Below are 16,416 nucleotides of genomic sequence, written 5' to 3'. Positions count from 1 at the left end.
TTTAGTCTGAAAATGAATTGTTAATTAGACCATTATATTTTTCACTACTTTCTAAAGAAATGATAGCCATGTGCTTTCAGGTTCTGTCACACTTGCTTCCTGACTCCTCTCTCCTCCTGCTCTGGGACTCATCTGCTCATTTACACTCTGTATATTTGAAGATTTTGATTGCAAATACAGATAACTCCATTTCACAAACCTTCAGAAAACCCACTGTTCCATCGTCTACCTGAGACAATATCATCCATCTATACACCTTAATCCTCACTAGGGTCACGGGGGGGCTGGAGTCTATCCCAGCTGACTCCAGGTTAAGGCTAAGTGTAGCCCTGTGATAGACTGGTGACCTGTCCAGGGTGTCCTCTGTCTTCGCCCTAAGTCAGCTGGGATAGACTCCAGCCCCCCGCAACCCTCGTGAGGATTAAGCGGTGTATAGATAATGGATGGATGGATGTCTTGTAGAGAGGTTAGAGAGCTTCATTGCCATGGTAATTTTGTACAAGGCAAAATTGTAGTGGCAGCATCCATAGTTTGTACTCCTCCCGTATAATGCGTCTTCCGAATAAAAACTTTTATTTAATAAAACTGTGACTTGCAAATAAAGTATTATTATCAACAATTTCCCTAAGATTCCACCAAAGGGATCAATAAAGTATCTATCTCTATCTATCTATCTTATTTCAGCTTGACTTTACTGGTTGCAGGCAACTTGATGGCAGCAGTGTCCAAACACATTTCATAGAGCGTGCTGGATGACAGATCAATAAGCAGGATCTTGGAACGGCACACTAACTGGTTTCAGCAACTAATTCTGATGCTGCAGTGAAAACATTCGAATGCAGATGCAAAATGTTTTACACTTTTTTGTTGTTCTTGAAATTTTAACCTAATCAGTTAAAATGATCTAGACAGTTGATCAGGCCCCTCTCTGGCCTCCTGTGTGTCTATTAGGACGACTTTTAAAATGTCTCTGCTGAAAACCACTGACAGATTTAGCTTCAAGGAAGTCAAGTTCGTGTTCGGCTACCAAAATGAAAGCTGAACTTGTAGCATCAGCATTTCGTTTTTCAGAAACCTTTTTCTGGGAACGTGCATCATCTGCAACTCTCTGCTCATTTCAATAAAGGGTCTCATTCATTATATGTACTGCTATGTTCCTGGTGTTTTTTTAAGGTTCTTTTACTGTCTTTACCTGGCCTTTTGTTTTTTTTTTAAATTTATTTCTAGTGCACAGCACCTTCAGTTACATTGCTAACATGCAAATAAAGCCAAACCACACTTAATATACACAATAGGACATAATCTACTTTACTGTCGATCACTTTCACTAACTCTCAAAACAATTCAAATTAATAACCAGACCTTTAGACGTCTTTATATCTATAAAAAAAAAGTACAAAGAAAATGTGAGGGCTCACGCTTTGTTTCCTCTCTGCCAGTACAGCTACTTTTCTCCACAAAACCTGAATCATGTAAGTGTGCGCATAAATTCCATCCCTTATATCATAACAGAGTGTTACTGACCATTAGCACACTGTCAGGGTGAATCTAATGGGTTTTTTCCCCCATACAACACTGGGTAATCTGAAAATCAGATATTCAACAACTGGCTGTATGTGTGTAGGATTACGAAGGCAAACAAAAGTAGGTTTTCAGGAAAAACTATGGGAAAACCCTGATGTCCAGGTGTTACTGAGAAACTGAAATTTCACAATAGCTCTCCAATTACACTGAAACCCACTTTACTTGAATGGAGGCTTCAAAAACCTGTATTTATTCAATGCAATCTAAATTATTAATCATCAGGATAGAGCACTGAAAATTGCTATTCTGCACATGTGCACTATAAAAATCTGTGTTTCACCCTGCAGTCATGTGGACTAGTCATATATTATATTCAAGGCTCCGGCTTAAATTAGTCCTAAAAACACTACAGAGAGCCACCCCAGTCATAAAGTAGTGCTTCTGGTGCCGCACATAATGATCTTGCTCAACCTCCAAATTGAAACGACCAGTATAAAATGGCCGATGGATTGGAAATGCTGGCAGTTACAGACAACACTCCCTCCTGGTGGTCGCTTTATGAACTGAAACCGGCTACAGAAGGCTTGATAGATCGATAAAACGCATCAACCGAATCGATGATTTTAATGCATTACCTGCTGAAGTGTAAAATTTTAATTAAGACTGCGAGATTAGATAGATTTTCAAAACATTAAAAACTTTAATAAAAGCAGAATAAAACATAGGGGTGAACTGAACACATGAATTTCAAACAGTTTTAATCTAAACAAAAAATATGCAATGGGACGGGAAAGTGGAAAAAAGTAATTTACAGTTACCAAAAACAGTCCGTGACATTTCTCTAAAAAATACTTTGTCACGAAATTGTTTTCTTCTTTTCTTTTTTTAAGATCAAGAAACTCAAGCAATCGAGTCCCATGCTGCCCGACACTGCCATCAACTTCACTTAAAACCCTGAGTTCATGATGCAAAAATAACAGACACATCTGGCTGGTTTGCAAGACAAACAAACTCAATTCTGAGTTGAGAAGCAGTGACTGACATGATTTACGGCTTTACAAATGGTTCAAAACAAGTCTTTCCCCAACATAACAAAACACAGTTCAATAATTCACAATTCCTAGTAGTAAAGTCCATAATGTGTGGAATAGGAGGACAGATGGGGTCCGGGTGGGGGCAGCTGGGAGACGGGGGACAGTCTCATTCATTCCGTGTGGGTGATGGGCACTGCTCCCTTTAACTGAATTCAACAAAGACCCCCTCACCCGCACCTGGGCTTGTGTAATGCGTGTGTTTGTCTGTGTGTGTGTGTGAATTCAAGTTCGTTTCAATCAGAAAATTCCCCATGAACAAGATTTGGAGGCGCTACTAATAGCCACTGTTAAACCCGCCACCCCTGCCGTAGCCTCCGCCTCTGTTGTAGGGAGCCCCGCTCCTAAAGGAATAGTTGCCCACCTTCACTGCTCCATAATTAGAGTGATGCTGTCCATAGCCTTCCCCAAAGTCACCGTTACTGTATCCCCCCATCTGGTTGTCGTATTCGTCGTATCCTCCATAGCCGCCGTAGCCTCCTCCTCCACCACCATTGTAACCCCCGCCATAGCCGTAGTTGCCTCCGTAATTGCCGCCGCCGTAGCCTCCTCCGTAGCCGCCGCCTCCTCTTCCGCCGCCGCCATAGCTCTGCATCCCTCTCCCTCGACCTCTTCCTCCGCGGCCGCCGGTGGACATCTCCTGCTTGGTCAGAGCTTTCTTCACCTCCACCTTGTTCCCGTTGATGGTGTGGTATTTGGTCAGCACCGCTTTGGTGGCGGAGTCGGTGTCCTCGAAGAAGACAAAGCCGAAGCCTCTCTTCCTGCCGGTCTGCTTGTCAGAGATGATCTCGGCCTTCTCCACCACGCCGAACTGGGAGAAGTACTCGGTCAGGTTATCCGCCTCGATGTGGTCTTTCACGCCGCCGACGAAAATTTTCTTAACGTTGGCGAGGATATCTGGGTTGTTGGCGTCCTCTCGCGCTATGGCCCTCTTCAGTTCCACGTTGTTGCCTTCGACGACATGTGGCTTAGCCGCCATTGCTGCGTCGGCCTCCTCCGGCGTCGAGAAGGTGATGAAGCCGAAGCAGCGGGACCGTCCGAGTTGCTGGTTCATGACCACCACGCAGTCGCTGAGCACCCCGAACTGTTCGAAATACTTGCGGAGGCCCTCTTCCGTGGTCTCCACGTTGAGTCCCCCGACAAAAAGCTTGCAAAGTTTGGCCGTCATGATTGAATTTCTCGTGAGGATGGTGTACTGAGACCGTCCCTCTTCTTCTTCAATGAGCGACGTCAGGGCGGGCCGTTTGACTCGCTCGTCTTCGTAAGACGTTGCCCTCGCTGATTGGTCAGCTTGAAAACAGTCACCACCCGGAGCCTCAGTCCAGCCAATCACAGAGCTGCCGCCTTCATATCGCGTCGGAAATCGTATTTTCAATTGCCGAATAAGCGAGGGAAAGCGTGGATTTCGACCTTTGTGGTCGTTCATTTTGTTCTAATACAATACAAAGCGCATAAAGAAATATCCCTAATAATTTAGCTGTCTTGTATCACAGGAGCTGCAACACAGCTACACTGCTATTTATAGATTACGCCTACTTGAACACAACAGCCATCTGGTGATCAATCTAAAGGCGATCTCTTATTTGACACCAGAATTGAGCATTTCACTACATTAGGGTTCTTAGAATTACACTTGGCAACAGTTATTCATTCATAAGGACACATTTGGAGGAAACTGACCACCGGCGTTTAAAGGTCCTGAAATAATATTGTCAACATGTGAAAGCTGGCAATCAACATAAACTGATGAAACATTTGAATTAAAACATGTCAGGTGTCTACCCCCACAAACACACTTTTCACAGTGCTGTGATATTACCATAACATTCTCTCCCTATTCATTACTTCAAATACAGAAAACTGGTCTTACTGGTGTGAACATGTAAAGCAAGAAAATATGGAAGACGTGTTGAGCCAACTACAAATTAACTGCAGCATAAGCAGTGAAGTTCATTTCTTTTACTTTAACAATGACAGCTTTTCTAAAATGGCTGAGAAAATGTTCGTCTTAATGCTTGAGGTTTGCATTTCATAATGAATTAAACTTGTCTCGGTTCCCTTCCCTCAGGCTGCTAAAAGAAAATTAGTTCAAGAGACTCTCCAGCACATCGTGTGTTGCACCATGCCATGTTTTAGTCACTATGAAGTGCAGCAGCTCCCATTATGCCACTTCTGAACAGCTTTTCCAAACAGCCTTGTTATCTGATTAAGCTCTTTCTTGTCTTTAAATTCAGAACAAATATCATGACCCATAATATGAAATTATGCACCCTTCTTTGGAAAGCCCTTTTAACTCAAAAATCTTTTCTAGTAGTTATCTGTAATTACATTTTGACTGGTAAGAATTGTCTGTTGAGTTGAATGACAAAACTAATCAAATTGAAGATACATACGATTCAGTTTTCCTCAGCTGAACTTTCAAATTCTAGATTTTTAAATTGTGGCTCATCAAAATTAAAAAATAATCCTTTTAGCAAGTCATAATTCCAGTTGAAGACATACCATTTCTTTTGTGGTATCACAAACTAAGACATCAGTCATAATTTCATTGTAGGTGTCTGACCCTGGAATCCGATATATCTGATATCCCCAACCAGTATCATTCCTTTAAAGGCCAAATAATCATTTTTACTAGTCATGATGCAACTGCAGATATCTTGAATTAATCATTCATTTAACCTCGACTTAAATATCGTGAAATCATTGAGAAGATGACCCCATTTTCAATGATGATGAGAGTACAATGAAAACAGAATGAATAGTGGTAAATATATATATGAGAAAAACACAGTAAAAACAGCAAAGTACCTACAGGTTCACTTAAGTTTTGGCGTAGGTTGTGTTAGACTCGATTCTTTAGTTGGAAGCCCAAGAACAAGCCGTAGGTTGTAAACCGCTAAAAGCAGTTTTCTTAAATTCAGTGTATGTAGATAAGACTTCAACTAGTTGAATAACTACTTTGACAATAGTTTACCAGAAAAAAATTGTTTGGTGGCATCTTGCATGTTCTTTAATTTTCCTTACACTTGCTACATGTTAAAAAGGCTTGTCATACCTTCCAGCAAATGTCTGCAGAATAATGCACAGAACTAAGGGAAGCCGTCATGTGCCAAATGTGCAGCAATGTGACAGCAAACGCAAGAAGGATGAAGACTTTACATAGATATTAACTATGCAGGGTTTAAAATACTTACTGTAAATATTCACAGAATACAGGTAACACTTTTGTCTAAAAGGAAAACACCAACGGGCACCTTCAACACTGCCACAATGTGCAATCTTCAGATTGAGATTAAGAAGCCATATAATTGAGGCTGTAAAATAGGACACGCATGGTGATTACACTCATCAGGGAATATTTATAAATCCTTTGGTGTCACCAAAAAAGGCAAGAACTATGATATTACCACAGCTCAGGCAAGCTTGTTGCACATATCAGCACTGGACATTTAAAGCACTGAAGGGCCCCAAAGTGTATTCCAAGCAGGTTTGACACAAGTCTGGCTGCAAAAAAAAAGACACAAGCCTATCCACCATTGCAAACCTCATCCGTCCAACAGAACGAAAGTAAGTGGCCAGTTTACAACCTTCTTCTGAACCCTTGGTGAGGGTTATCACCAGGGCAGGCATGTAACCGAACTCTCAATGTAAAAAAGTAACATAACAACTCTCTTGGTATATAAAAATATATAAATTTATTGTGGATTCATAAAAAGCATGTCCAACATAACAGATGTTTCCTTCTCCTACGGGGTGATCAGAAACCGCCAAGCAAACATTATCCTACAAAAGGCAAGAGAACAAAGTAACATTTACACTCATGTCAAGCATCACTTAAAATCTGTCACACCAGTTTATGCCACACCCGACCAACAGCTTCAGTTTGATGGAACTCAGGATTACAATTACGGTAAAAGTAATGTATGAAGGCTTGACTTGTTTTTGTGATTTACCAGCTACAGCTGAAATGTCAGGCCTGTAATTACGCCAACATTCAGAGATTACCCATAATGCTTTCTTGTGCTTGAAAATATATATATATATCTAAGCCTGACCGACAGTGTTTATCTGTTATTGCATTGTTGAGAGCACTTTAAGCACTGATTTTTGTTGCTCAGTGGTAAAGCTAGAATAAAAAAACAGACTAAATAAGAAGCATATAGAACTCATTACTGTATTTACTTTTAGATATTGGTCCTTTGACTACAACTGTTCCTACAGTGCTGCAGAATTTTACTTCAAAGTGAATTTGGTTTTTCCACCAGCAGAGCAAGCTGCAGGTTTATGGTAATGGTGAGTATCACCAGCAAGTTGTATGATCATCTATACTGACCCAGTTACATTTGCACAAAACATGGTCTGAAGACAAAACCACACCGCCATTTGATGGTCAGTCAGTTCACTCTGCAGCCTTCAAACACTTTCCAATTAATATTTAACAGACTGTGCATTAGGCTGCAGGGGTCAAAATGCAGAAACTGAGCTGCTGTCATTTCTTGGGTACTTACTCCCCTGTGCACAAGTAGACCATATGGCACCTTTACTGGCTGGTAAATGAACATGCTTCCAGCATACGCAGCGTTTTGGGGCACCGTCTGTATTTTTAAATTCTACAGACAAAAGTATGTCAATTGTAGCTTAAGTGTGGACTAAGGCTTCAAAATCTTTTTATAATGCCCATGTAAAACCAGTTGTGAAGAAACTTTAAGGACAGCTTTTTCCCTACTCAAAAGAAAAAGTAGTCATATTGAGTAAAGGCACACACATTTGTGAAATTTAAATATCCTGTTAGATCTTTAATAAGAATACTAAAACACTGTATTTTGAAACCCACAGTACCAAGATGCAAATTTGTTCTTCTGGACATTTAATCGGTCAGCAGTTTTCAACCTCAAGGTTAATTTTCTATTTGGCCACCGTTGTTGCAAAATGATGTTCCAAGTCTGACACTGTAAGCTTGGAGTGATATCGTGAAGTTTGTCACATCTCAGCCTCCTGCATCTGTCATGAAGATTTAAAACACCACAACTAGTTACAGCTAGTTTGGAGATCACTCCTGGTCCAACAGATCAAATAACCTACAAAGGAAAGACTGCATTGAGGTGTCACAAGACCAATAACACTGGAAGCCCCAGGCATGTATTTTGAGTAGACAGTTCACTTTGCAGGTCCATTAATGAATGGAAAGAATAAAGTATGATAGTGCTGTGTTATCAAAACCTCTGAAAACCTGAAATCCAACACATCTTCAGAAAACAGTTATGTTTGACTCTTTCAAGTGCTTTTGACCATACTGGGGAATCCTTTGTGAAAACTGACTTCACCTGAGGGGGAGAAGGCACAACCACTCTCCGGTCCCCCGTCAGCGTGGAGACACACACCCCATCGTTTTCAGGGTGATGTCCTCTTGGCCAGGTTACCGTAGCAACCTGGAGGAAATGGGAGAAAAACAGAGTGAGAAACTGGACTGAGCATGATTTCTCCGGAGGAGACACCAATCTATTTGTTCCATTATTTTATTAAATTGTGAAACAAAATGTGGGTCCCCTTCCACCCACTTAAGTTCATTATAGACCAATTAATTACCACCCCACCCATGTTTATTTTAAGATTAGCTATATTATGTTTAGCTATATTGAGCTGATAAGTTAAGATTAAATAATGGCACACTTGTGTACCATCTCAAAGATATTCCATACATTGTTGACCAACACAGAGTGAAGACAGGTTGATTTACATACCTAGTTTGCTGGATGTGGATATCCTAAAGAGATATTTCAGACTCCTATCACAATCGACCCCAGGTAATCAACAGGGTCCTGATGTAGCCTACAAACAAACTGCTACGGCTATTATGGCTGGGATAGCCTACTGGAATACGAGTAAGAACACCTAAATGTAGGAATAATCAAAGATAAATATCAGCGCCCTCATGTCCACATATAGATATGTATTGAAGAATGTAAAAAAAAGAAAAATGTTAAGTCATATTAGCAGTATCTAAAAAAAAAAACAAAAAAAAAAACAAAAGAGAGAGAGAGAAAAAGAAAAACCACATAACTTTAAAACAAAAGGTCACACCCTACAAAGCCTACATGCATTGGCCGTGGGTAGACTACAACCATTCTGTAACCATTTCACCCACCTGAGAGTAAGGGAATAAACTGTGGGAATGATGCCATGTAACTAAAGAACAAGATGATGTCTTATAAACCTGTGGATGAACTTGAGGAAGCCTGGTTAAATAAGTAAAATAACTAAGCTAAGTGGTATAACGTTTTATTTAAAATGAACATACATAAGCATACCAAAGTGTTTTAACAGTAGGTTTTGTTCTGCAGACATGAAAGTATACAATATACATTAGATATTGCTACAGGTAGTGAAAAATGAACAATATTTAGACTGAAACTATGACTATGAGTGAGGAGTTTAAGTACAATAATGGGGAAGGAAACAAGGAAACTGGATCCTGCAGTATCACGTTCCCGCCTTTGCTGAATGATCCAGGTAAGTAATTATACAAACTGATATCAGAATGACATAGCTATGAAAACCACATAACATGCTTTCTCATCCTCATACATTGAAATCACACTAAATTTATTCCAGAAAACAAAGTCGAATCTAAACTGCGTAAAATGCAAATATTAAAATAATCAGAACTTGTAAGCAAAACAATCCTACATTGAAATTTCAAAACAACGAATGAACGCAAATAAAAAATAATTCAACTCTAAACGACAACTACACGCCAGTGGCGTGGTTACATAATAAAAGGGGATCGCTGTGTAATTCTTCGTTAATGTGTCCTAGTCGAACGGCAACAACTGCTGCTCGTTATTATCAGGTGTTCTGGGAAGTGACCTTCCTACCTGTTTGGGTTTTTGAGGTCTTCATTATGATAAGGGGATCTCTGTCCGTATCTCTGCCATGGTCGGATTGCACGGCAGACGCCTCGTTACTGACTTTGAGTTTTGGCGTCCAAATCCTGGCTGGGAGTAATTGGTGGCAGGGGTTGGGTTGGTTGCTTTCCACGGTGCAGTCTCATCTAGTAGCCGCCGCCGTAGGCCCCCCTCGGGTAGCCACCGCCGCCGCCTCTGCTGTAGGGAGCAGCGCTCCTCTGGCCGCCAAAAGGCCCTTTCATGGGACCGTAGCTTGAAGAGTGCTGGTTATAGCCGGTGCCAAAGTCGCTGTAGCCGTTTCCACCGCCATAGCCGCCTCCCTGGTCACCATAGCCCCCATATGGTCCGCCGTACCCTCCGCCGTATCCTCCGCTGCAGTTGTAGCCTCCATTTCCGTAGTTGTAGTTTCCGCCATAATCCCTGCCGTAGCCATTTTGACCTCCCCTCATGCCTCTACCAGGTCTTCCCCTCGGCGCCATCCCGGATCTGTTGGCTGCCTGCATCTCCTGCTTGGTCAGGGCTTTCTTTACCTCAACTTTGTGTCCATTGACGGTGTGGAACTTGACCACAACTGCTTTGTCGGCCGCGTCGTGGTCGGTGAAATACACAAAGCCGAAGCCCCTTTTCTTTCCCGTCTCCTTCTCCGAGATGACTTCGGCCTTCTCGATTTGACCGTACTGGGAGAAATATTCGGTCAGATGTTCCTCTTCAATGTCGTCTTTGAGGCCGCCAACGAAGATTTTCTTCACTTTAGCGAGGGCCTCGGGCTTGTTGGCGTCTTCTCTTGCCACAGCTCGCTTCACCTCAACCGCGTTGCCGTCGACGGTGTGCGGCCTAGCCGCCATTGCAGCGTCGGCCTCCTCCGGCGTGGAGTAGGTTACAAAGCCGAAACAGCGGGACCGCTGCAGCTGCTTGTTTACGACGACAACACAGTCGGTGAGCGTACCGAACCCCTCGAAATGCTTTCGCAGGCCATCGTCGTCGGTGTCCACGTTGAGTCCACCGACGAAAAGTTTACAAAGCTGGTCACTCATTTTCGAATACGCTGAAGATCTCCGAACGACTTCAACAATGCGCTGATCTCAAGATGGCGGAGGAGGAAGAAGGCGGCTGTATTTGTAGCGGACGAGCTGTGACGACGCAGCAGCTGAAAGTCGGCCCCGCCTTCTGTGCGCCGCTCTTCCTTCTTTTGTAGAAATAAGGACAGTCGATATTTTTGATTAAAACGTATGACATTACATTATTAAATGCTAGTGATTTAAAAATAAATAAATAAAAAAAAAACAATATAAATGAATTAACACCGTTTTAGTGTTTTTGATGCGCTACATTTGGGGAGGACAGCTTTGCTCTTATGGACCTGGCGTCCTAAACATGAAAACCAAACGACTGCCTTTCTTGAACATAAACTGATATCTAATATTGCTGCAACTACCAGTTATTTTGATTCGTAATCAATCGACTATTATCTCAATCAATTCATTAGTTTGGTCTTTGGATGTAAGAAAATAGTGGGGTTAGTGTCCTGAAGTCCAACATGACAAATGTGGACAGCCCAAAGACATTCAGTTTACTGTCACAGAGGAAATAAACCAGGAATTATACACTTTTAAGAAAGTGAAGAGAGAGAATTTAAAAGTTTCTACAATAAAAAAATAAATAAATAAAAATCAACTAGCAAAATAGCGGATGATCCATTTTAATAGCTGATAACTAGTACATTCATTGTTGCAGCTCTATTACCTGTTATCTACTTAAAGCCTCTGCTCCTCCTAAGTGAGGTTATAATGGTGCCTTAATGTTAAATGATGCATCATGTGTAAAGCTTAAAACCGGGGCCTCTGGTATTACTGGGTTTTTCTATAGGCTAAGTTACTGAGTTGCTGGTATCAGTAAATCTGATTTTAAAAAATCCTAATTTTTAGAATCATGACAGAGTGCAACAATCTGAGAACCAAACAGGATTTATGGATCAAATGCAGCTTTAAAGTTTGTGAGCTTTTTTTTGCAGAACATGACACCACTTTCTTTGGTGTTTTAAATTGCCTTCATTCTCCTTTATTATTATTAAAGAGCCACGTCGGAAAATGTATTGGTTGATGACATTTTGAAATTGTAATTTTAAGAGATAGAAATGTAAGAAGTTGCTGGTTTTCTACTGTTATTGCGATCTGAATATCTTTGGGTATTTTTATTGTTGGTAGGCCAAGGTAAGCAAACTGAAGGTGTTGTCTTGGGTTCTGAAAATGTACTGTATTTTTGCTATTTTATTTTTACAGAATAAAGAGAAAATGTATCTTATCCTTAAAGTTGTTCATTTCTATCTACTAACACACTTCATTAGTGGCTTTGTCTATGGAGCCTTTTTTTTTATTTTATTTTTTTTACATAGCAAAAGTGTATGATTACAAAGGGTTTTTCTTTTTTAAGTTTTGGCTTTTGTATAGAGCAACAAATAGATCCAAGTCAATAGTGTTGCCTCATCAATTTGCCAAGTTAGGTTTCTGTCTCTTTACTGCCATGAAGTCCACTTTGCAGGTGAATGACCAACCATACAGCACATCTGTATGCATGTTTTCCATTGCCGGGGACAAAAAACCACCCCCACGCAGAATGCTGACCTCCTTGGACAATAGAGAGGCAGTTTTAAGTGAGAGACGCATCACTTTGTTGAATTTCCATGTCAACAGAGTCCCAATTGCTCGGTAATCTCCTCACGCCTACCACACCTTATGGTAATGCTGGTTTTAGAGAGCCCACAGAGCAAAGCAGGTATTGCAAATAAAGAAACACTGAAATCAAAGTTCGCTGAAATCTTTATGAGACATATTGCTCATGAAACAATCCCTATTTCTATTCTACCAACACAAACACACAGGACAGTCTGTGTCTGCACAGATACAGTTCCAAATCATTGATGGACACAAATGAGGCGACTTAGTTTGTCGATAAACACCAGATGAAAGAAAAGACTGACCACAAAACTGATCATGTTAAACATAAATCTGCATTTTTGGATTGCGTTCTATGGGTGTTCAGGGTTAAATTTCAGTGTGATTTGTTGAAAATGAAGTCAAAACTCATTCTCTGTTTATCCACATTACATACCATCATCTACAGTAAGTTTCAAAGTCATAAAGGATGAGAATGAGTCACATTTTCAGGTGACCACAAGATTTTCCTTCTGACTTTGTTAGTAAAGGCAGGACTGGTAAATCAACAGTGTTGTGGAGGTTTTAACCATGTACTAAACAAAGGTTGGGCATGTGCCGGGAACTGAAGGATGTGATGATGAGGCTGGTGTACGCTGATGCTTCGTAAACCCTGTAGTGTTGGTGCTGCAAGCAGCTTTCGCATAGGCAGACAAAAGAATGAAAAACTATGAGCACAGTCCCTCCTTTTGTTATCTTGTTCTTCATTGGGAAAGCAGTAATCAAATTAAAACGATGTGCAATGTTGAATTGACAAAAATCACCCAGGGTCTCCTTTTTAGACAAAATAAATATCAAGCATCGATTGAAATGAAGTTAAGACCAAATCTCGCACACAACAAAGGAAGACAGTTTGTTCATTTGGAAAGAAAAAAAAAAACAAAAAACATCAGAGGTGATTTTTCTTGTTTGAATAGTTTGTTTAAATTTCATGATGGTAAAAAAAAAACAAAAACACCAGTCTGTAACTAATATCACCAATTGTGAAACTATAAGGATTTTCAGAAATGAAAAATTATACTGAACCAGTTAACTTGAGGATACTGCAGGCTATATCAAGTTTGTAACACCCAAGAAAAGACTTGTTCAGTTTACACAGCAATCTTCACAGAAGGTTAATCTTCATTGTCGTAACTTGTCCCTAAAACTCCTGAATGTATAAATGAGGATGATCAATTCCTATCTAATATTTACATTTGAAAAGGAGCCTACTGCAGCCCAAACTAGACTCCAGTTTCAGTCAACGGGAGGATAAAATTCAGAAGTTAGGCAGTTTAAAAGGAAGCATTTAACAAATTTCCCTCCAACAACCACTAAAAACATGGCTAGAAGACAAAGGGATGTTGACAGCATGCACCACATAATGAAATGTGAACAGGCAGTCATGTTTGTTTAGAAAAAGGCCCAAATCTTGAGTTAATCTGGTTAATGCATTGAGTTAATACGTCTCCGCCACTTGTTAAGTAACAAAGGAACACCACTACTAAAAGGAAAAAAAAAGTCCAAGTAACCTCAACAAGTTTTTTTTTTTATTTGTTGTAGTAAAATCAAACATCTACCTAGCAGTTTTTCACCCCATCAGTCCTTTTCTCTTGTCTCTAATCTTCAGAGTGAAGGCCTGTAAGATAATGACAATGTTGATAGTCCATGTGCTTGAATGGATCAGATCAAATGACTTCTAGCCACATCTAAAACAGAGTCTGAAAGGAGAAGAGCCCAGTTTCTGTGAGATCAAATGGGAGGGGAAACTGGATGCGCTGATGAATGGGGAAGGGGGACAGGGAGGCTTGAAGGGCATCTCAGGTATGTCTGTGGGGGGTGTGGGGGGTGGGGGGCAGAAGGGCACTGGATCACAGCTCCACAGGTGGCTCTGAGTAGGCCAGGTCACAAGTGATGGACAACAGGCCATATTTGATCTTGTCAACACTCAGTTGTTTCATCTGAGTGATCACATGATATAGACCTTCTCCGCCTGAGAGAAGTTGAAGACTTCTTTGGTTCTAGGACACACCACTTTGTCATCTTGACGAATGGACAGAAGGGACTGGAAGAGATAATAGACAGAGAACAATAAATTAAACATTACAGTTTTATGACTTGTGTCCATTCTGCTTTTTAACCCTGTGTAACTCAAAACCCACCAGCAGGTTTAAGAAACATAGTGCTTGAAAAAAAGTTATCAGAGCCACCATTTATCAGAACCAGAAACTGTGAAAACATAAAGAACTCTCTGATTTTTTTAACTTTCCCATCCCTGAACATATCATGTGTGACTTTAGGTTTCATTTGGAAAAAAAACTGTGAGCACTTGGAAAATTGTTGTACAAATTGTTGTCAGATGTTTTCAATTTCTGTTGAATAAATAAATAATTCAACTTCTGCGTTTTCTCTGTTGCATGATTAATTGCAAAGTAACTGTCACACTGAATGGAAGACATTTTTGAGATGTCTCTACTTCTTGGCTGTTCTGTTTCTTTTAAGGTGACTTTATGTGAAAAGAAGAAACAGCTTTGGGTTCAGAGAGTTGAAGTGATTTCACATTAACAGAAACAGCTTTACACAGTCCAAGGTGCAGGCACTTACATTGTAGCCATAGACGTATCCATTAGGCAGCATCATGGGAGGGTTGTTTTCATTCATGACCTCCCCAGAGATCTTACAGACTAGTCTGGAATTGGCGCAGTGGGCCATAGGTAGAGGCTGGGCCAACTTGTTAAGAGATTTACTGCACACTGGGCAGTCTGGGTTTTTAGAGGTGCCATCCTCCTTGTAGCACTGACTGGAACAGACATGGGCATTAAGGATCACAATGTACTTTAGGGAACATATTTCTCACTGTACGACATTATTAAGGGTCTCTCAGAGGACACCGTCCTAATGCCAGACTCAGACTACAGCAGTTTTGGGGAGATTTACCCCCGTTTCACCCCTCCCAACCATCGGAGGAGAAATCCAGTCTTGGACCTTAGTCTGATTTGATGTCCAGCCCAGATTATTTGGTAATGCGAGGGGTTTACGAATCCTGCCTTTAACCTCTCGAACTTGCCATTGTGCAACGCCAGTAATATTAAACACCTCAAGTTCTCGTTGAGCAATAGACAACCTATGCTGATAACATCTCACAAACCATTTGATCATCCAGGTTCCTTGTTAAGCCTTGTGCTCTTGTTTTTTTTTCTAGCTCACTGCCAAGTATTGTTTATGTTAGAGCAACTTGTTGCACCGGTCTCTACTTTAAGATCTGTGGGTTGATACACTGCTCCCTCTGCCACAATAATCCTAATCGTATCCTGTCGGGTGACACACTGCTATTTTCAAATCTTGTCTCTATGTCTGAGATTTAAGGCAAAAACATCTTAAGTTTTTCCTCATGTGCTTAATGCAACCCCATTTTAATTTGTTAGGATTTTACAACTGCTGTAGTGCGAGCCGTCAATTAGACAGCGATGAGCAGAGATATCAAATAAGAAAAACTGTCATGTGTGATAAAATCCTCACCAAATCCCTGTTAGCCACAAGGTACACACCACAAAACTAGCAGAAGCTCACTACTTCATTTTGTCTTTGGTTCAAAACATGTGTCTGTTTACTTTATTCCCTTTAGAACAATGTCATGCTCTGCATTCTTAGACAGTTTAAGGAGTGAAAAATCACATGGGATGAGTAACTAAACACTTGACTCAAAGGATACGGTGTCTTGATGGCAGACAGACCAGCCTGTAGAGTGATAGTGAAGACAGAGTTGTTTCCCAGCTGATGCAGTCTGTAGTTGTCATATCGGAACTGCTGGATCAGTATCTTCCAACGAGCTAGATCCAGAAGATCCTAATGGAACAAAATACAAAAAAAGCAAAGTTTTTTTTACAACCACTTTCCCAAGTCAAGTAAATTGTATTTATATAACCCTGCATAGCAAATTTGCCACAAGGGGCTACCATCTTTACAGCAGAAACCATCCTCTAAACCTTGATTTGGGGGGAAAAAAATGGAAGAAACTTTTAACAAGCACAACTGAGAAAGTATCCTTTCTTTTGAAGAACAGACACGCATTAGATTATGTGTGTTTAGAAAAGCAACAGCAGATTTGCTATATAGATTATATGATGAAAGAAGACTAATAAGATGAACAAATGATGTTGATGCATTGAATTTGTAAGTCATGTGCCTGTCAATCATCACTGTAAG

At 40.6% G+C, this 16,416-nt stretch overlaps 3 protein-coding genes across 3 annotated transcripts; all 3 read right to left on the bottom strand.

Annotated features, from left to right (window-relative positions):
• Nucleotides 1-2,200: 2,200 nt before the first annotated feature.
• Nucleotides 2,201-4,041, bottom strand: LOC103375096 (heterogeneous nuclear ribonucleoprotein A0-like). The gene has a single exon (XM_008305301.1). The coding sequence runs from the start codon at nucleotides 4,039-4,041 to the stop codon at nucleotides 2,893-2,895; it is 1,149 nt and encodes a 382-aa protein (XP_008303523.1). The 3' UTR covers nucleotides 2,201-2,892.
• A 2,246-nt stretch (nucleotides 4,042-6,287) lies between these two features.
• On the bottom strand, nucleotides 6,288-10,639 carry hnrnpa0a (heterogeneous nuclear ribonucleoprotein A0a). The gene is made up of 3 exons (XM_008305299.1): nucleotides 9,491-10,639; nucleotides 7,940-8,044; nucleotides 6,288-6,398 (listed from the first exon to the last, which is right to left on the bottom strand). Exon 1 carries the CDS (start codon nucleotides 10,552-10,554, stop codon nucleotides 9,667-9,669), a length of 888 nt encoding a protein of 295 aa, XP_008303521.1. The 5' UTR covers nucleotides 10,555-10,639; the 3' UTR covers nucleotides 6,288-6,398; nucleotides 7,940-8,044; nucleotides 9,491-9,666.
• A 1,679-nt stretch (nucleotides 10,640-12,318) lies between these two features.
• LOC103375099 (macrophage erythroblast attacher-like) lies at nucleotides 12,319-16,056 on the bottom strand (the record flags this gene model as incomplete). Its single annotated transcript, XM_008305303.1, has 3 exons — nucleotides 12,319-14,275; nucleotides 14,815-15,010; nucleotides 15,923-16,056. Coding segments are annotated over 3 exons (426 nt in total), but the record flags the coding sequence as incomplete, so codon positions are not given.
• Nucleotides 16,057-16,416: the final 360 nt, after the last annotated feature.

Source organism: Stegastes partitus, unplaced genomic scaffold (assembly GCF_000690725.1).
Source record: "Stegastes partitus isolate 25-593 unplaced genomic scaffold, Stegastes_partitus-1.0.2 Scaffold2465, whole genome shotgun sequence".
Lineage (NCBI taxonomy): Eukaryota > Metazoa > Chordata > Actinopteri > Pomacentridae > Stegastes > Stegastes partitus.
Note: the sequence above shows the minus strand (reverse complement) of the source record. Positions and strands in the feature narration are given on the sequence as shown.